The sequence below is a fragment of the Apis mellifera genome, linkage group LG12 (genome assembly GCF_003254395.2).
Source record: "Apis mellifera strain DH4 linkage group LG12, Amel_HAv3.1, whole genome shotgun sequence".
Lineage (NCBI taxonomy): Eukaryota > Metazoa > Arthropoda > Insecta > Hymenoptera > Apidae > Apis > Apis mellifera.
The window spans coordinates 8,709,109-8,731,769 of record NC_037649.1 but is presented as its reverse complement, the minus strand read 5'-3'; the positions used below and the strand labels follow the sequence as shown (position 1 = coordinate 8,731,769).

The window sequence follows — 22,661 nt, the reverse complement described above, 5'->3', positions numbered from 1 at the left end:
CCATTCCAATTGGGAAAACGATTTTATCCCAAGTCTTTATAAAATCTTGTAAAAGCAGAAGTCGAAAGGAATGGCATCCTTTCACCATCGTCGGTAAACGATCCACTTTGCTCTCGAGATCGAGGGCAAAAGCTTCTCTCGAGAGCAACGATGCATATATCGATCCGAATCCGATCGATTGATGCATCGATTATTCGCAACAGAGACATCGGAATAATTTCTCGCGGAACGGGAATTGTTTGTACGAAGAGAAATTTCGGATAATTATGCGATACCAGGCCGTGAAAGTCCTTCTCGAATCATTTATACCCCCGAGTATACGAATTACCATGTCTCGGCACAAAAACGATAATTAAAAATAATGAGGAATGTCCACGGCGCAAATCCATCATGTTGAACAGTGGCTAATTACACGTTCCAATAAATCCAATTAAACCACACCTTGTTATCGGATCCCTTATCCCGTGAACCGATCGACCCCCGTTCGGCGCCAACTGGATTAACGATAACCTCGATCGTTTTATAAACGCTTTAAGGCGCGTTTAAAACCGCGCGCTTTCCTCCCTTTTTCTTCGATTTTCAAATCACGTTTCATTGTTGACGAATTAAGTCAACTCTTGAAAATTGAAAACTCTTGAAAGTTGAAAATTTTGGATTTTTATTATCTGTCCAATTTGTAAACAAAAAACATAAACATAAGATCAAGAATGCGAAGTTTTGAGAACAAAACTTTTTATTATTCAATTTTTAAGCAAATAATCTTCCACTCGGAGAACAAAATTCGAGTGAACACTAGATATGAGCACGTTTGGAAATAGAACTCTCGAGAATTCGACTTTTACATAAGAAAATGGAAAAAAGATGAATATTTGGTCCAGGATACACCACCACTCAAAGGACTCGCGGGACTAGAAGAGAAAGTAAGACTTGAAAGTAAAACTCTCTGGAATAATTCTCAATTTTTATGCGTAAAAACACTTCACCCGGAAAACAAAACTCGAGTGGAATACGTTTGAAAATAGAACTCTCGAGAGTTGATTCGAAATTACATAAGAGAGAAGATGGATGGATACTTGGCTCAGGTCCGTGGGTACGCCACCACCCAAAGGACTCGCGGGTTAAGGGACTAGAAAAGAAAGTGCGAAGTAAGATTTGAAAGTGAAACTGTCCCGAGAATAAAATTCTCAAGAGTCCACGATTTATTTGCACGCAAACTGTCCCTGTGTATACCCACGAGTCCCCCTTGCGGAAAGTGAATTGGTGATCGAAAGATCTTCTCGAGAGTTCGTGAATCTCGAACGATCGTGCGATTAGCGGGTCCACCTTCTCATCGATCTTTCTTCGATCCTCTAATAATCGAAACTGTTAACAGGATGTTATGCTCCAATTTCGAAGAACAAGAGATTTGGTTAATTTTCTCAAAGACGAGATTCGCGATTGTTCTGAGAAACTTTGATCGATCTTTAATCGATAGAAATGTTTAATTTCCATTGAAATTGGTATTCTGATTATTCTCGATTAATATCTTTTTTATCTAATCATCTCTGTTAATTCGTATTTGAAACGATAGCCAAGCAAATATGCACGAAGCGACTAAACGAATAAACGAGAGGTATATTTCTATTTTTTACTCGTTTCTTGCGATTCAGCCGGGTGCAATCATCTCTCGAGCCCCTTTTTTCACCTTCGATCTCGATGAAACTTGCAACGAGCGAAACATATTAGAGGGAAAGTAGGAGTTTGCGAACTGCTAATCGCCTGTTTGTTGGCTCGTTTCTTGTTCATAATCATTTAAATTACGATTCACGAGCGTATCGAAAGCAAGATGGAATTATGCATTTTCAAGCGCGAACGAATCACGAACAACACGTGAAAATCGAGCCTCGACTTCAAAAAAGAAATTCTCAGAAATTGGAATGAATTTTAATTATTCTAATTTTTACAAAGTACGTACTGTTACTTAGTCAAATTAATAAATAATTCAGTAATACAATAGATATAAACTTTTTTTATTTTAGAAACACTTTCTTATTCTTCGAACGCGTTGAACTCATCAGAGATCGGATTAATTCGCGCGCCAGCCATTTTGTCCAAGCCAGCTTTCGCCCGTTTCACAGCTGGACAGCTCGGTTCCCCAAAGGTCAGGATGAAAAATGCACGGATCGAGCTCGTCCCAACGAACAATTCTCCATAGCAACGATACAAAGCACAATATCACTCGTTCATCTTTTCTCAAATTTCCTTTAATTATCTCGTTTCAAATTTTCCTCTTTTTCTTATAATTCTTCTCTTTTCACGAAAAAGTTTTATACGAATCCCAACGAGAACAAATCGTTGATCCCAATTTATATTAAACACCTATCGTAGAAAAAAAATTATTCAAATATTGAAGAAAGACTCGAAAGCAAGATTCGAATTAACCCAAGATTAAACGTTAACCCGAAACAGCAGAGTTTCTCCGCCAATTAATCGAATGTCTGTGTTCAAGCAACACAGGAACGGGTTAACGTTCGCTCGTTCCTACGGTGTTTCCAGGGAAAAAGCAAGGAACGCGAAAATACGCGATGAATACTCAACTACCGGCTTTCGAGCAGCTTTTTACGCGTTTATCCCGGGATCGAGGGCTGCCCTCGCGATTAGCGGATTATATCAACGGCTCAAAGTTTCCACTCAACGCGCCGGCTAACGATTAAGTTGTTATCGCCTTGCGATTATTATTAGAGAGTAGATAAACGTAAACGCGATGATACACGATCGAAGAATAAAATTAAACCGCGATTTTAATTTTATTGCTCGAATTGCGAGCAATTTTTGCGGATGAGAAATTTTTCCAATTCTTCGATTCCAATAATCGAGTCTAAATCTAGATCGATATCGCACGATCGAATAGTCTGCTTCTTGAAGATGATATATATATGTATACGAAATTACGAAATAACGAGGAGGAAAAATAAACAAGTTCCCTCCCTCTTTATTTCTCGATCGATCAAACGTTATCGCGATGTTACAGCGCAAGAAGAAGAAGGCCAGTTGAAATCGTGCTCGTTTAAAATGATGAATGGAAATCGTAGACGATGATCCGACCGAGCGAGCATCCTTACGTTAAACCAGCCGCTAGAAAAACCTTCCAAGGACGTTTTGCTGGATTATTTCGTCGAGGTATCTGATCTGAGGTGAAACGAGCCTCCCGAGGGAGAAGGAAGCGAAGCAAGGGGAAAGAGGATCACGATTCTCCTAGTTTCGTAACGAATTTCTTAGCTCATTACAAATATATGGAATTTTATTTCAATCCAATTTTTCCTCTTGTAATGCGATATTTATTTATTTAGTTTTCGTAAAAATTGTTCAAAGAAAAAAGTCAATTGGATTTGGTTTGGAATCGATAATTCTATTATTATTATTACGTACAAATGTGCATTATTTATTGGAAATAACATGTACTTACGCTTTTAATAAATCTAGCGAATAAAATTGTAATGCAATTCTCAACAATTCTTTTATTGGTCATTAAAAAGTAGCATATTAAAGTGTATAATTTGAGCTTAACTATCGCTTTATCGTTTCAACAACGTTAAAAACCTGTGGCAGACTATAAACCATCGGACAAACCGCGGCAATAAACACCGCCTTCCATTACAAACCCCTTGTATCCCCTTATAACGAATACAACAGATCCACCATCCACATATATTAGAATTACATTATACGCGAAATATCACGGCTCGAGGTGAAACCTATACGATATAATACCATTCCAATATTATCCCGTTGAATTACCGCGCGTTCCTCTCGTGAGAAACTGCTCGTTTGAAAATTAAGACGTAAAATCGAACAAATAATAATTTCATTCACGGTGAGAGGAATGTTTATTCCTTTCCCAGAGTTTCCACCTGGAAACGAACGAGCAAACCTATATCTAAATCGGGTTTAAAAAAAAAAAAACTTAGCAAAAGCAAAATCGTGGATTGTCCACCACGTCACACATCCACGAGTGTGACAAGTGCGTAAATTTACATGGAGGGGAAAGACGGGGCGCGCATCATAGGTACAAGGTGCCAAGGCCCTTGGCGTACAACGTGTACAAAGCGGTTGGTTAAAAGGGAACACGGTCCGAGTATTGTACGAGTGGCTCTTTAGCCAACAGCCTCATTCCGCGATAATATATTGCGCCCAACGCCGCTTTATCTCCTTCTTCTTCTTCTTCTTCTTCTCCCAAACATTAAGATATATTTTATCGCAGCGATCCAGTCTCTAGAAAACAAGTATTATCTGCTCCTCTCTGCCTCTCGAATCGTCGTGGAAATAGAATCGTCGCGAAAAATCGGGGAAAATATTATATCATCCGAGTTATTTATTATTACGATAATTTTGGATTTAAGATTAAGACTAAGTTAGGATTTAAAGAAAAATTGATGCTACCAAATTATATGAAATATCTTGAGGAGAAATTTTGTTTCTTACGTTTGATTTATATTGAGTGAAAATATTATATCAGCCAAATTATTTATTATTACAATAATTTTGGATTAAGATTAAGATTAAGTTAGGATTTAAAGAAAAATTGATGCTACCAAATTATGTGAAATATCTTGAGGAGAAATTTTGTTTCTTACGTTTGATTTATATTGAGTGAAAATATTATATCAGCCAAATTATTTATTATTGCGATAATTTTGGATTAAGATTAAGACTAAGTTAGGATTTAAAGAAAAATTGATGCTACTAAAATATATGAAATATCTTACGTTTGATTTATATTGAGTGAAAATATTATATCATCCGAGTTATTTATTATTACGATTTCTCGATAATTTAGAAATTTTGGATTAAGATTAAGTTAGGATTTAAAGAAAATTTGATGCTTCCAAATTATGTGAAATATCTTGAGGAGAAATTTAGTTTCTTACGTTTGATTTATATTGAGTGAAAATATTATACCACCCGAGTTATTTATTATTACGATAATTTTGGATTTAAGATTAAGACTAAGTTAAGATTTAAAGAAAAATTGATGCTAAGATTTAAAGAAAAATATATGAAATATCTTGAGAAGAAATTTCATTTCTTACGTTTCATTTATATTGAGTGAAAATATTATATTACCCGAGTTATTTATTATTACGATAATTTGGAAATTTTGGATTAAGACTAAGTTAAGATTTAAAGAAAAATTGATGCTTCCAAAATATATGAAATATCTTACGTTTGATTTATATTGAGTGAAAATATTATATCATCCGAGTTATTTATTATTACGATTTCTCGATAATTTGGAAATTTTAGATTAAAATTAAGTTAGGATTTAAAGAAAACTTGATGTTTCCAAAATATATGAAATATCTTACGTTTCATTTATATTGAGTGAAAATATTATATATCATCCGAGTTATTTATTATTACGATTTCTCGATAATTTGGAAATTTTGGATTAAGATTAAATTAGGATTTAAAAAAAACTTGATGCTTCCAAAATATATAAAATATCTTGAGGAGAAATTTTGTTTCTTACGTTTCGTTTATATTGAATGAAAATATTATATCACTCGAGTTATTTATTATTACGATAATTTGGAAATTTTGGATTAAGATTAAGTTAAGATTTAAAGAAAAATTGATGCTACCAAATAATGCGAAATATCTTGAGGAGAAATTTCATTTCTTACGTTTCATTTATATTGAAGAAGAGACTTAACGAAACTTCCTCAATTCTCAAGAACTTCTCGATTCCTTTCTTTTTCATGATTTTTTCCAATTCTTCTCCTTTACGATGGTATATACCACGGATGGACTGGAAGAAAGATAAATAAGACACGCTATCAAGACAGATTATTCAAGAAACCTCAACTTCCCGTCTCTTCGAAAGAGTGTAAGCGAGCGACAAAAAAGAGGAAAACAGATACGAGATCGATAGATAAATAGACGAGATATCCCTCTGTGCTTTGCCTATATTACTACTTTCAATCGCAAAAATTACCGCGTTAACCAGACCGTTGCTCGCGTTACATCATCATTATCCCTCAACAGTCATTGAACATCCTGATGCGAGGTTGGTTGCAGCCGAGCGTCATTAACAGTTTTTCTAACGGTACGATACATTATGGCTCGTGGAACGCTCGGCAGATTTTTCAAATTCTAACGATCCATGGGCCCATGATGGTCGAGCACAATAACCAACCTCGCTTCCTGCCAACCTAGCTTCCTTCTCCTCCTCTACGGCATTATTCCTCGTAACAATGGCTGCCACGAATGGGTGACCGGCAAACAACCCTTCCTTTCCTCGCGGCCAATTACGCGAATAATGAGAGTAAATCGGCGTTGTGCAATCGCCGAGAGTTTAACGAATTTAACCTCCTTGGAACGATGTCTCTCGTCCGCGAAAGGGTTATTTTATAATAAACCGTGGAATCCTTCGATGAAACGATCGTATCGTTATTTCGATCAAAGGATATTTACTCCTCTTTAGCTGACGGATAAATGGAAAAAGTATTGGAAAGTATTCTCGTAAATAGAAAAGAAGATAATTTTAATTTTGTGATCCATCGTGGGAGATAATAATTAAATGGTATTCTTACAGTATTCTTGTAAATGAAATAAAGAAAAGAGGATAATTTAAATTCTATCGATGAAACGATCGTATCGTTATTTCGATCAAAGGATATTTACTCCTCTTTAGCTGGGATAAATGGATAAAGTATTCGAAAGTATTCTCGTAAATAGAAAAGAAGATAATTTTAATTTTGTGATCCATCATGGGAGATAATAATTAGATGGTATTCTTACAGTATTCTTGTAAATGAAATAAAGAAAAGAGGATAATTTAAATTCTATCGATGAAACGATCGTATCGTTATTTCGATCAAAGAATATTTACTCCTCTTTAGCTGGGATAAATGGATAAAGTATTCGAAAGTATTCTCGTAAATAGATAATTTTAATTTTGTGATCCATCATGGGAGATAATAATTAGATGGTATTCTTACAGTATTCTTGTAAATGAAATAAAGAAAAGAGGATAATTTAAATTCTATCGATGAAACGATCGTATCAAAGGATATTTACTCCTCTTTAGCTGGGATAAATGGATAAAGTATTCGAAAGTATTCTCGTAAATAGAAAAGAAGATAATTTTAATTTTGTGTAATTTTGTGATCTATCATCGGAGATAATAATAATCGACTAATATATATTTGATAAACTATTAGAAAGTGAATCGAAAATACCAATTAGGGGAATATAAATGCGGGGGAATAATATCGCAGTAACAACTTGGTTACTACAAGTTTATTAATTCGGAAATTGAAATCGAATGGAAAATAGGGATCGCGCGCGAGTACAGTGAAAGTCTAAATAGACGTAATTACCGATCGTTGGTAAATTACAGCCTATGCCTCGCTCGTATCCGCGAGTACTCCATACTTCCTCTTCTGCAGAAAGGAAGCAAAAAACTGCTAGCTAGTGTCACTCGTCAGTACGCAGCTATAATTACGTAAGAACCAGCGGGGAATTCGCCTACGGCAATGAAATCGAGATTAATAACGAGTTCAAAGGTCCGATATTACGCCCTTCGAATAATTATACGTAAATATAAAACATTCGAAAATTCCACGAGTTTGAAGAATAAAAGAATTAAAATTTCGCGCTTCAAAAATTTATAAAACATCGAGGGCTCTTCGAAGACTAAGTCCGTCCCTGCTCCAAAGCCCTATACTCGCAAAGCCCGACGTCCAGATCAAATCTCGTACGCCATCTCGTAAACAATTTCCAATTAAAATTTCCCGCCACACGTATCCCCGCCCCTTTCCGCGCGAAATTTCCATATTGCGCTCGTGCGCGCATAAATATCGTCCACGATGTCGGCACCTCCACACACACACACACCTTCACCACCGTACAACGTCGCGGAAGCGCCCGTCCGAGAGACAAACTGGATAAGAGCGCGCGATTAATGCATCGGTCGTGGAATTCATAAGCACTCCGGGCAAAGAGGAATTTCGCCGTGTTTTACCCGGCCGCAATAAATCCACGATAATTTGCTACGCGTTGACAGCACGATAATTGAATTGATCCCATTGAAATCGAACCAGCTGAACAGAAACTTTGTAAAATTTTTTCCTCGTGCTTAAATTATGAATTTCTTCGTTTCTTCGAGGGTTGCTTTTAGAGACTATTTTTAATCCTATGGAAAATTTTACGATGAGACTTAATTTGTAATTAGAATAAAATTTCTCTCGATTAATAAGATCAAATCATGATAGAATTTTTTTCTCGTGCGATGATTAAATTATGAATTTCTTCCTTTCTTCTGTTTTTAGATATCATTTTTAATTCTACGAAAAACTTTACGACGAGATTTAACTTGTAATTAAAATAAAATTTCTCTCGATTAATAAGATCAAATCATGGAGGATGACACATGGTAGAATTTTTTTCTCGTGCGGTGGTTAAATTATGAATTTCTTCATTCCTTTCTTCATTCCTGTTTTTAGAGATCGTTTTTAATCCTACGATGAAAAATTTTACGACGAGATTTAATTTGTAATTAGAATAAAATTTCTCTCGATTAATAAGATCAAATCATGATAGAATTTTTTTCTCGTGCGATGATTAAATTATGAATTTCTTCCTTCCTTTAGAGATCATTTTTAATCCTACGATGGAAAATTTTACGACGAGATTTAACTTGTAATTAGAATAAAGTTTCTCTCGATCAAGGAGGATGATAGCACAAGGATGGATTTTATATAGGAATAGTTCTTCCAAGTTTTCTTTGTGCTTATTTTTACCCGCGATTCTTTACAGTTGAGTTGCAGAAGGGATTTACTTGTAATTGCAATACAATTCTCCTGGTAAGGCGAAGACTAAGTAAGAGTAGCGAGGACATTATCATTTCGCACTTTATTTCCAATTACTAACCGCGATCGTTTTCTTATCCTCCTTAAAACGATCTTCCTTAAAACGTAGCTTTATTATTTCACGAATAAAACCGGTCGCAATATAATTTTTGCCCGGCCGATAGAATACCTTTCTACAACGACACAGCGAGTAGTCGATTCATCGTGTTCTGCCTTTGGTACGACATCGGTTCACGGATGGAAGAAAAACTCGTCCAACTCCTCCGGTCTTGCAAGATTTTTCAAAGAAAACCGTGCATCCCGTCCGTCCGTCCGTCGAACGGAGAAACGGATCCTTCGTTTTCTGGATGCGGTTGCACGACACGCGTTACGGAAACACCATAGTCTAATAAAACTGTAGGGGGTTATCCGGGGAACGAGGTTTACACGACGCGTGATCGGAATCACGTATCCGCTCGTACCATCCCTCGAGGCGTTTCGTTTTTGATCCACCGGTTTAAATAGACGAGAGATGTATCGCGATGGGATACGAAACGGAAACGAACGAGTCGTTTAGAGTACTTATATTTCCAGAGTTATTTTTTCGGATACCGAAGCAATCCGTTTTAAAATATTACAATAAGAAGAATATTTTCCGCGGATTCGAAGACGAGTGATTTCTATTTTTCTAGAAATATAAATTCTAGAAATATATTTTTTTGAGATTGGTTACGGACGATCTAGTATTTTTGTTAGATGGATCGTTAATTGAAATTAATTCGCCGAGTATCGCGATTGATTCATTTCTCTCGTTCATTTTCTGTATTTTTTTACGCGTAAAAACATATAACATATATTTCATACATTACCCATTAATCGAGTCTAAATCACTGACTTCATAGTAGGACGAATAAACTATTATGGGATCCATTAACATCCACAATCTTCCAGCATCATCCTAATTACCGATTAGTAAATCACCGTACTCGACGATTACGTGCAATTGTAACAATATCGGAACGAATCGTTCATTTCGATCGTGTAATAAATTACGTAATGCGAGGAATCAATCTAAGTCGGAGCATAATTAGCGACTGTGGGTCCCTAATTGGCAATAACAATCAGTATCGTGTTCATACTCTCTTTCTCTTTCGATTTATAACGCTCTAAGTTTTTCCGCGCTTAATATTTTCTCCTTTTTGCAAGATTACTATCGTAAAATCTCCTTTCGAAATAATCGAACAATTTCGATTTTCAAATTTCCATCATATTCACGTAAAAGTATCGAAACAATCGATCGCGTATGTTTTCCAGACAATGGATCGTTGAAAAGAAAATTCCAAATTAAAGACGAATCCCCGTCTCGGCATGTGAAAGACTCTGAGCAATCTCCACGATTGACCGTAACTTCTCGATCACGAAGGGGGAATTGAAAAAACGAAGCCAGGCTTTAAAGCGTTACCGAAGGTCGGTATATTCATTCTTCCCGTGTTTCTTCGTCTCGACGCTCATTAGGAACTGTCAGTACTTTCGCGCCGATCGCATTCTCGATCGACCGCCGCTTCTCTCCCCCCACTCTTGTGAGAACCGCTCGTTGTATCTTTACGTCGTCGCACAACAATTATACTGCCTTTCTATCTCGTGGATTCTCGCGCTTTCCGCCAAGTTTGTAGGGATTGTGAGAAGGATAGACTCTCGGCAAGAACGTCGTCGAATATGTTTATTCCACCGTTCGAACGGTCGTGACTCACGCTGTTTCGAAGAAATATCGGGGAGTAATTGTAATTTAACGAACCGATCACGGCGGTTCACCGGTGTCGACTAAAGGATTCATTAACTCGCCGCGGCGGCGCTTCTGTTCCCTTCCTCCCCCCCCTCCCCCATTCCCCTGATACGAAACTGGAATTTTATTACGATGGCGCTTGGTATTCCAGCTCCCTTTTTTTTTTTACGTTCTTTTTTTCTTTCAGATAGTAATCTTTCACGTTAATCCCGCGTATATTATTTACATTAATTTTCCGTGTATTATATTTAAACGTATAAAGCAGTAATATCGGATTAATTGAGCTAATTGATTGTTGATATTATTAAGATTATGTTTGTTGATCGATAAAGGATGGAAACTGGAATTTCAAGTATATTTTTTCTTTATGTTTTATGAATATTCATTTTTGAAATTGATATCATTAATTGTTCGATAAAATACTTTGTACAAGGATGGGATATTTTTTAGGAGAAGCCAAAAACAGATAAATAAAACTTTAAATGTTTTCTAATAAACACGAAAATACCTGATCGAAGAGATACGCGTCAGATTTTTCGAGTGCTTTATAATCTTTGATCGAAAGAACACAGATAATCTTTATTTAAAAAAAAAAAAAAGGAAGAGATATTTCTAAAAAATCCTCAAGAAACTAAATCTAAATAACCTTCGAAAATAATTTATAGATAACGAAACGTTAAATATAACTCTAAAAAGTTAAAATATCGAGTACTAAATCTTGAAAGGAACTTGGATATGAAATCAATCGATTTTTACGAACGATAAATCATGCGTACGATCTGGAACGAACGCGGAGCGGAGAAAATGAGCGTACAAGATTCCGCGATGTTTTGATCTCGGTTCTGCGTGTTTATTTATGCAAACCCGCCGGTTATTAAGTTTAATGCCACGCCGATCGTCGAGCTCGTATTATCGTAATACGCGACGATTAACGGCACAGGAACTGCGGCGAGGAAACTCACGCTGTTTTATACACCCTTAATTGTGCTCGATGGGAGCGTATATACGAGGCACGCATACGCGACCGACAACTGTATCAACCGATATCCATATATCGTTGATGAAAAAATAAATCAATTTTTCTACGATACGAATTAACAAGTCTACGTATATAAAATGTAATAAAACAAATGTAATTTTATTTCAAAATGTTCCATAACGTTTTCTTTTTTTATAGAAGATGTGACAAAATTTGTAAACTCATCTGTGGAAATCCATCTATTAAATTACAAGGAGGAGTAAAAGTTTTCAAGGATTTTACGAAGCGCTTAATCATAGTAATTAATCCTTCTGGTTATCGGCAAAAGAGAATACGAATTCCGTTTAATAAGAGGTATTTTAAATTACAGTAATCACGCAGTTTTAAAAGTTGAAAAGACTCGAAGACAAGATGAGCCGTAAACTCGTTCCCGATTTCGACTCGATATACTGTTTCGAAACGCGATTTCTATTCGGATGTTGTCTAAAACAAAAATCGATCAAAAGAAAGGAAAAATTGACTTGCCGCAACACGTAGATACCAGATACTATATTTTTCCAATTTCAAAGTCACCATAAAGTAAAGATCATGTATAATAATCGACGACGAGCATCTCCGGAAATCACCGATATCATCCCTCTCCTCGACTATTCCCTTCCCAGACCAGGCGACTTATTTTAAAAAGATCACCAGTTCTCGGTTACTCCGTCATTATCCCCCGATTTTCCTTTATACCGTTTATCCGTTTTCGAGAAAATAAAGAATCGTAACCTCGCATTAACGTAATACGCGACAATTAAACGATACAACGACATATAACACGAGACAACAACAACACATGTTTCGTCTTTCCAAAGGAATTGGATCATTCTACATTCTTCCTCGAAGAAACTAAGAAGAAATTTTCGTCCTCCACGTTGAGGAAAAATCTCGAATAACTACGGATCATGCGTTCAAATATTCAAATATTTTTGTTGAAACGGAAAAGAATACCTCCATTTCAATATTCTGAACGATCGATCATCCAAAAGTAAGTTTTATATATATTTTTCAACTGCAACGTTTCTTCAGATCCATTTTTCTTCACCATCGTCAGGAGAAAAACGAATTTGGAGATAAGAAATTAAGGAAAAAAAAAAAAGAACGCCAAGAGTTTCTGCGACGATGGTGAAAGAAACAATAAAATCTCGTTCATTGAATTGTTTCATGCTTCTATACTGCTTGGGTGGTTCGATATGAATGTAAAAAAAAAAAAAGGAATGATTTTGACAGGAACGAATATTTCGAGCTTTTGAATTGGAGAGAAGGAATCGCTTGTGCCAGCGAATTACATCGGCCGACCAGAAAGGAAAGATTCGCGTATTCGGGGTCCATAAGCTGAAAGGGAACGAGGATGCGGTAATTATGCATACGATCTTCGAAACGATTCATGCGTGCAACGGATCGAGCCATCCTCTTCTTCCTTTTTCTTCTTCCTTCTTCTACCGCTCTTCTTCCCCTCGCTGTCCTTTATTTTTCACGTCGCGCACGTCGTTATTATCTCGTCCCGCTCGAAACCATCCCTACGATACCCATCCTTTCTCCACGAAAATACTTCGATTTCTTCCTCGAGAGAACGTTCCTCCGGTCTTTTTAAAAATTCAAGGATTTCTAAGATTTCTTCAATTCATTCGTATCGCGAAACTCGTATCAATAAAAAATTCATGTTTCTATGAAAATTGGCAAAGTTCCTTTTCTATTCCTCGATTAATTTTTTTTTAAAAATTCAAGGATTTCTAAAATTTCTTCAATTCATTCGTATCGCGAAATTCCGGTCGATAAAAAATTCTACGAAAATTGGCAAAGTTCCTTCTCCATTCCTCGATTAATTTTTTTTAAAAATTCAAGGATTTCTAAAATTTCTTCAATTCATTCGTATCGAGAAACTCGTGTCGATAAAAAATTCAATTTTCTATGAAGTTCCTTTTCTATTCCTCGATTAATTTTTTTAAAAATTCAAGGATTTCTAAAATTTCTTCAATTCATTCGTATCGTGAAACTCGTATCGATAAAAAATTCTACGAAAATTGACAAAGTTTCTTCTCTATTCCTCGATTAATTTTTTCGATTAGAAACATGGAAAAATCGTGTTAAGTTCATCGAATGAATCCACTCGATAAAATCTCGTTCCCAAACAACGACAAGTTCATCTTTTCTAAATAACAAAATAAAACTTTATCACAATTTTCACGGAGAAACATCTCTCTAGATCCCCAGAATCTTTCTCTGCAAGCACGCTACACGTTTCCTCGTTTCGAAGGATCGAAGGCAAACAATTATCCAGGTTGTTCCAGTTAATCGAGGGCAGCGATCGAAAATTCAAATTGCACGGATCCCTCGAGTCCTTGTACCTGGAAAGAACGCGTTACGCGAAGAAAGGGGAGGAATTGTACCTCGATCCCGTTTCGCGTAATTAATAGAACACGGCCAGGCCTCGGCCATTTATCGTGCCCACTCTTGTCCAAGGAGATCGGTTCCTTCGAATTATCGAATTATCTAATCGCGCTTGTTAACGCGGTGTTTCCTTGCCGCGATTGATTTATTGGAGAAGGGAGGAAGGGAGTCGATCGAGGCGATCATAAGGGATCTCCACGGATCTCTCCTCTCTCTCTCCCCCATTTGAAATCACGTCGAAAACAGGTATCGAATACTCGCTCGCGTATCGTGGATGATTACGCAAAAGACGCTAATCAAAATTGAGATCGCAGACGTTTCCCCATTGCCTTCAAAAGTGATAAAGTAATAAATTAAAACTCCTATCGGATCGAGTTGGATCTCACGATGCTCTTGCAAATGAGAAGAATATTATATATAGATTTTATCGAGGTATTGGATGTATGTCATGGATGCCTATATACAGGATGATTTGCTTCGTTTTTTTATTTCAGATTTTGTACCTTTAAATTAATTCCCTTTATTTCACTAGGTCTGAAGATTAAATTAGACAAAATCGTACGCTTCGTTTGAGGAATTAAGATTCGGAGAGCTAACTTCGTGCACGGACAAAAAAGAAAGAAAAAAGGAAAAAGAAAGAAAGGAAATCTAAAAATTCACTTTTTACCAACTTTTTACCGCGAGTTAAAAATAACAAGAATAGGCTCCGAAATTTTTTTCTCCACACTATTTGGCCACAAAAGCAGAAAATATAACCGTGTTAAATTCCGCGAATGTATAGGCGGCCATCGGCGAATTTCTCTCAAAGGGACACGAAAGCAACGCGTAAAAACCAACACGGGCGAGGAATATTCATTTCGATTTCACGGAGCGAAGAAAAAGAAAAAAAAGAAAAAAAAAAAAAAAAGACAAGAGCAACGTATACGAGCGAAGGCAAAACGCGAAAGATGGCTTGATAGGGCGAGCGTAGGAGAGGGAAAAAGGGAGAGAGAGAGAGGAGAAGAGACCCCCTGGATACGTGTTTGCTTAGCACTTTTGGTTCGAGTGGAAACAAGCGTAGGAAGGCTGTCCGCCGCCAAGTTTACGGCCACGGAATAAATTATCGTCGGTTTCGTACGTTCCTTCGAAAATGCAACGCGCTACATGCGAGTAGATATAACGCTTACACGCATCGGTTGTGTAGAATCTGGTTGTGAGCGACCAAAAGGTGAAAGGAAGGATAATCCGCTCGTCGAATTTCGATTTTTCGCGAGATAAGAAAATAAATTTCTTATTCGTTTCACGATGATTATTGGATCGATCTTTGTGTTTAAAGCTCGTATAAAATAATTATATTGTGGAACAACGAGAAAGATTGTTATGAATTTTAGGAATACGATGAAATTATAATAATTTTCCCTTGAAAATAAGATCATTGACTTTAAGATTTTACAGAGAATGATCAAACAATTCTGATATATAATAATCCTTTTAAATTTCTTCTAAATTAAATCTATCTCTATTGATAAATAATTCAGTATGGAAAAAGTCGAATGTTTCATTGATTCTGTTTGAAAACAGAAGAGACAAGATTTCTTATTGTAACCCGATATATCCCGGAGATATATATTTTTCAACTCTTCCCCCTTCGAATACTCGGCTTTTCAAATCACGTTCAACGTTGGTATAAAGATGCAAATAAAATAGCACGGGGAAGGGGGGAAGAGGCGGGGAAGAAATATCGGCGTCCCAGCCGAACACGAAGAAGTAATTTGTCACGTCCGAGATTAAGAAGTCGGTGATACCGAGGCACGCCTAAGAAATGTGCAATGTCACCGTGTATCGTAGATACGAGAAACCGCAACAAGGATTTAAGGTCCTGCTATCAGCTCGGAAGACCACGGTGTTCACCAAGACGTGTAATGCGCCGTTTCTTACGGTAGGATTATTCCTTTTTCCTCCTCTCCTCAATTTCTTTTTCTCCTTCCCCCCTTTTTATTTCATTTCTTTATTTGTTGATCCTCTTCCAATTGAACGGTGGGCAGGACCGGTCCACTGAACAACGTCCATTCAGACGTTGCTCTCGAAAACGAATCGTACTGTTTTAAATACATTTGAAATTTCGTCCATCCAGTGATTCTTTCAAAATTCTCTCCTTCGTTGTAGAATATTACATGGAATAGAATCGTATACTCGAAAGAAATACGACGAAATTCTATATATCCTTTAAAGGATAAATTATTTTTTAAAGTACAGTCGGTAATAATGCTCGCTCGGTAACGCATTCGACGAAATACAGTAGCGAAACGTTATATCTCACATTTGATCCGATGTACGACGATTACATCTCGGCCGATGTATTCTGTCTAATTATTGCAGCGTCTCGTCGTTTACCATCTATTCCGGGATTCTGCGAGAGGAGCGCGCGTTTTGCTCGACCGATTGTACAGTCGCGATTAGGCTAATTAATGCATAGGACAAGAATGTATACACGCGTGACGAGATATTAGATAAATGGATCGGGTTTTATTCCGCCAGCAAATTTTCCGCTCGAGTACCTTTCCAGGCGTTCGAAATATATTCCGCGCCATTTTCTATGGAAGAAAGGGATCGAGATCCAGCTAACAACGCGTGAGAAAAATATCGATCTCGAAACATCGAATGAGGCTCTATACAAAGCGTTCCAAAAATATGAAAACGATTAAACGATTCACTGGAGGTTTCTGAGATAATTTCAGCCAACATTTTGTTAATGAGGCTTTGTTAATGAATTGTTAATAAAAAAAATACTGACCAATTACGTAGAGTAGTCAAAACGCGATAGTAATTGTTGATATATATAAGAAAAAATCTAAATAATATGTGCATCATTGGCCTCTTCCTCTTTATTATCTTTCATTCCTTTATCACATCTTTCTCTTCATCACTTCTTTCTCCCTTTCTTTCTATTATCCTCTTTCTCACCTTTATCCTTCTCTTCTTTCTCGTGCTCTCCTTTTTCCTTCTCTTCATCATTCTCTTCTCTTCTTTCATCCTCTTTCTCCCCCCCCCCCCCCGCCCCGTTCTTTATCATCGCGTCTTGAATAGTCAATGCACTCCATGATTGACTAATATTTTTTTGTAATTCCTTAACAAAGCTGTAATGAAAGTTTTTGTAAAGAAAAATGTTATTTGAAATTATCTCAGGAATTTCCAATTAATCGTAGTTTCTATATTTTCCAGGACAATCTATATATAATATTCGAGAAAGCAAGTTTTACGTTATTTCAATCCAAATTGAATACCGTTGAAAACGAACACTTGTTATCGCTTGTAAGTTATTTATCGGTACGGAATAATTTATACGAGTTTTATAATAACGAGTTAATTATAGAGGTGTTTGATCGACAATTTAATAAATTTATTTGTATGAAGAGATTAATGCTATTTAGTGGAATAATGTGTAACATAATACTAATCATAATATTTATTAAATATTATGATTAGATTTTAATTTTAACGTTGATATGAGCCATGATATTAATTAGAAATATTTATCATGTCACTGTTTAAATAAATATTTATTTTAATAGATATTTATTCTAGATTTATTAATTCCTTAATCATACTGCTGAGAAGAAAAAAATTATCTGTAGAAACTATCAATTATATAATTTTCAGAGAAGATTCAAAGTGACATACTAAATACTACACTACATACAATATATAAACTGTCGATAACGTTAAACATATATTTCGACGCATAAAATACGACGAAAAAAAGCTCTATATTAACTCGGTTATCAATCTGCACGTACAAACTTTGCGTGTCCTTCTTGATGTTTTAAAATACTGAATTATCGTTATGATGGCAATAATTCAAAGATACCATAGGCCTTCATCGCATCCAACCTCGAAGCAAATAGATAATAAAAGAATAAAGTCTAATTACTGGCTGTCTCTACACAGAAAGATAGTAATATCCGTTCTACGTTCATATGAGTATTATAGTTCAATGTAGCCAGAATGACATTGAAAGATAATGAAGAAAATAATGTTGAATGAACTGATAAAAATTAGAAAGAAGACAATTGACTTTAACTAATTAGAAAGAATATCTTATCTTTTATGAAAGAAAGTAGATCGACATAACCTATATAATATATACTAATATATGAAATATCGCGCTTATAATTCTTATATACTAATTGAATAAAAACGAAAATAATATATTTATATTCAAAGTGTCAGAAATTGTTTCTACAGACCGTATTTGTAGACTCGTTATTCAACTGATCAGAATTTCGATGGTGTATCTTCTACTCGCGTGTATAAAAAGAGTGCCGTTAATGACAGGTTTTCGTTCGGTGAATCACATTTCGTTGGAATCTTTTACGATCTGTCCCACAGCCCGTTCGAATCGACGTGACCGATCAACTTGGAAATTGAGTCATCAGCAACGCTTAATTAACCCTGTTACACTTGGCACGTTAAAATTTTGTTTAGTTTCGATCGGAGAAAGTATTACGCAGTATCTTCGAGAGTTAACAATTCTCGAAGGTTAACAAATAATACAAGGCAATGATACCTGTTGTGTAGAAGATGTAATTGTGTATATTAATAACACACGGTTCACTTCGATATAATTTAGTTTTATTTGTACATAAACACTTTGTAATTATTATAAAAATCAAATTTAATCGCGAGAATCTTCATACACTTGTCTAATCACTGACGCCATATTCAATTTTTAAAATCTGTAAGAAGGTTAGGTAAAAGTTACTAATAATAGGGCGCGGGCTATTTGAAACGCAAATATCTTTCGTAAACATTTATGCATTAAATTTAATAATAATTTCTTATTTTTCTGGAGTGAAATAAAGATAAAATTATTAATTTGGTTGATTAAAAATTCATAAGGTGTTTTTCTCACAATATTTCTTATATTCCTTTTTTTACATTAATGAATATTTAAAAATAGAAATATTTCAAATTTTCTAGAAATTAATTCATCGAATATGAATCGTTGATTGGACAAAACGTTAATAATAAAAATCGAAAATAGTTATTTTCAGATCAATGAATAATATATGAAGTGCAATGAAATTTGCAAGATCTCTGCGTTACATTCACCGATACAATCGGTGTTAATACATCCTCGCACGCTAGGAAACATAAATGTTACGGTCTATTGCTGTTCACGATAACCACATGGAATTCGCTGGAATTTATTTATTATTCTCCTAGATCATGATTCCAAACCATCGAAAATAAATTTAATCCCGTGATTTATTCATTTCCATTCTTTTCTTTCTTAAATAAATCTTCTCTTTTTTCCATAATCTATCTATTCGTTCTCTAATCAAACTCAAACTCGGGAGAAGAATGACAGAAAAAGAATAATAAAATCCTTTGTGCTAATATCACAAAATACGAATCGCCTCCTATCCTAAGATATCTGTCCGCCTTTGAATCGGCGCGAATAACGCGTATAAAGAACATCGTAATGTATTCGCGTTCGATGTAAAACATGAATGAACTACGTTACATTCCTGGAAAACCGGTATACGATATCATCTTGGCTAACAGAACTCAATTAATTTTACTATCGATTATTTATGCAACCATCGTTCCCTATGAGTTAACATCGCGCATAATGTAAAAATGTCACACTTGGATAATTTTTCTTAAAAATCGTACCACGAAACTCGTTACTATATCCTACACGGAATTATTGCGCTTATTATGCATCGGCGAGTTTAGCCGTAGCAGGTGCTCACTATCTTTCCTCTCGCATTTCCTGTATTATACATCCTTACGTACCTACAGTTTACCTTTCTCACGTGGCAACGAGTTGCCCCGCGCAGGATGTCGCCTCCTCTCTTTTATTTCCTCTCGGAATATTCAGAATTACAAGATTTGTGAGAAACGGAAAAAAAAAACGAAATACGGAATCTATTTACTTATTCGAAAGAAGAAACGAATAAAGACTTCGAGTTTATTCTATCGAAGAAAGAATACTTCTAGAAACTCTACAATAATATTTCTTCAAAATTGATATATGATATATTTTTATATCTCTAAATTATAAGGAAATCTAATATTTCTAGAATATTCTATACAAAATTTCTATACTACGTTTAAAGGTTTATCAGCACCGATTCGAGTCAGGTGGAAATCGATGAACACGGTGGAAAGGCGCGAAATAATATTGTTTCCTCGGTGTTCGCCGACGTAAAACATGGGACGCGTCACGAGGACGTGCGCGGTGTGACGCACACGTCGAACTTGCGGATCGTCGGCGGAAAAGTTTAACAGGCCCGTCATTGTTGCGTGGCCAACGGCAAACGCATTATTACCTGCGCCACGCAGCCCACCGGATGCATACTGAATAAAGAACACAATAAATATATACACGTGCCGGCTTTATGCGTATTTCGAGGTATACATTCGTTAGGCGGTGCGTGCACGTTTCGCGTATCGTCATTCCCTTTCAGCGTATAGGTGCGCGAACGTTAAACTCGTCACTTCCACGAAACGACCACCGCCTTTCGTACAGAAACAATGTGCCGAGTTTCGTTGATGATTCCGCGAAACAAAATCCTTGAAATTTTGCTTTCGTTAAAATAAGTGTAGGAGGAATTGAAAGATCGAGATGATATGGGCATTAATAACTGGAAATATATTTTTGTAATTGAAAGATTTTTTAAATGATGTATCGTCCGCTTACCAGCCATACATGATTCGTCGAAATTAAACTATTTCCAGATACTCGTAATCCAAACGCGATATCACGTGTGTCACATGTTTAACACTCGTCAATGAAAACACTTTGATCACTTGATATAAATAAAATAATTATAATATAACGATTGTATTAATTTTTATCTCTCTTCTTCTTCTTCTTCTTCTTCTCACTTTTTTTTTTTAAAGAAACAAGACACTGTTTTTTATAAAAATTTCACACGAACTAGACGAATAATTCTTATTCACTATTTTCAAATACTTTCGATATGCAATTTCTTTTTCTTCGTACAAAAAATTGACAAACGTTGCATACAATTTTATTACTGTTTTATTAGCACAAGAATGTTCGAGGATTAAAAAAAAAAAAATTAATTTTCAAACTATATATTCAAATTATATAAATCGATTGTTCAAACAATTCGATTTTGCCACGAAAACGTTGGTGACACGAGGATGAAGGATCAAAGAAGATACAGAAGATCCGTATTTTAAATAAAGTTATCGCGAATCGAACGAATTGTTGTAACTTTCTCGTGCGGGCATTGATATCACTATCGAACATGTTCGTCGCGGCATCAACGTCACCGTATATTCTGCCAAACGACAAATGAAACGCTATGAATACGTAATTTTTTTTTCTTTTTTACGATAATAATTGAATATTAAAATCGTTTATATTTTACGGCCAAAATTTGGAGATAAGTCAACGATCGAAATTCCAAATAAATTTCAAGCTAACGTAACGTTTCGAACCTGTGAATAAAAATCTATTTAAATCTAACAACGATAAAGAATATGAATAAAAGTTTCGAAAAATTAAAAATTATATATATATATATATCGATAATATAATTTTCATTGAAATTTCGCGACAAAATATTACAAATAATTAATATCACTTAATTAATCTCGAATTGCACGATTAAAAAAACTATTTCCAATAATTACGTAAATATATCAATATACGAGCATATATTTTATTCTTCTTCGAATCGAAGAAAATTTATGCGAAATCAACGTTTTCCTTTTTTTCTTTTTTTAAACAAAAGTTTCCACCATTCCAAAACTTATAACTTATTAAAGAGAGAAGAGGGCAGAGAAAGCCGCTTCCCCCAAACATTCAAATCGATCGAACATTCGAATTAACAGAGTCGATCCGGCCGAAACGCGCATCGCCCTCGATCAACCATTATATTTTCGTCGTTTGTTCCACCACCACGCGTTGTTACACTCTCGTGTACAGTATCATACAACGACAACCGTTATTAAACCGTTTCTGCCCGAGATTCCGTGGCGGAATCAACGACGAGTCGCGCAAAAACCAGCTCGTACCGTTTCGCCCGACGACGATTCGAATCCGGTACCCGAACGAAACATTTAAATCGATCGAGATGATGATGGAGACGAGCGTGAAAGCGACAGCAACCCACTCGAATAAACGGTTGCACCGGGACTGATCCATGGATCGAGGGACGGAGCAGGATCGAGGATCCAGAGGATCCCCCACCGCTGACTCACCCCCTTCCCCGCCTTTCGATTCCCCCCGCTCATTTCCAACCGCCGCGAACGCTTTCCTTTTTCTCTTCGCCCTTAAACCCTCTTTTTCTCTTCGTACAACGATTTCTCTTCTCTCTCTCGAGAGAGAGAGAACGCCTTCGAGACGCTACGATGCCCGCAAATAAATGCAAACCGATCCGCTCCTGCCGTCGTCGCTTTGCTTACGACCGGCTTCCTTCTTCGCGAGATTTTTCACACTTTCGGGACCAACATCTTCTTATCTATCCTTGAACAACGAGGGTAAATCTTGGATAAGATTCTCATCCGTTTTTCTCCTCTTTTTTGAGAAAAAAAATATATATATGAGGAGGAAATTTTTCTCTATTCTCCGTGTATTTGTCGAAGATGCGTAATTTTATTAACGAAGATACGA

General features: G+C 36.0%; 1 protein-coding gene across 6 annotated transcripts in view; it reads right to left on the bottom strand.

Annotated features, from left to right (window-relative positions):
• Positions 1–21,523, bottom strand: part of LOC408390 (ankyrin repeat domain-containing protein 6) — a 121,853-nt gene extending 100,330 nt beyond the window's left edge. Inside the window, exons 1-2 of one of the 6 annotated variants that reach the window (XM_006566981.3) lie at positions 18,573–18,735; positions 18,253–18,465 (exon numbers count right to left, since the gene is read on the bottom strand). Coding sequence is in view for 2 of the 6 variants with exons in the window: in XM_006566978.3 (XP_006567041.1) it covers positions 9,701–9,768 (68 nt within the window). In the remaining 4 variants the exon portion in view is untranslated. The other 5 variants (XM_006566980.3, XM_006566983.3, XM_006566979.3 and 2 more) reach the window with 5 other exon arrangements.
• Between the last annotated feature and the right edge of the window lie 1,138 nt (positions 21,524–22,661).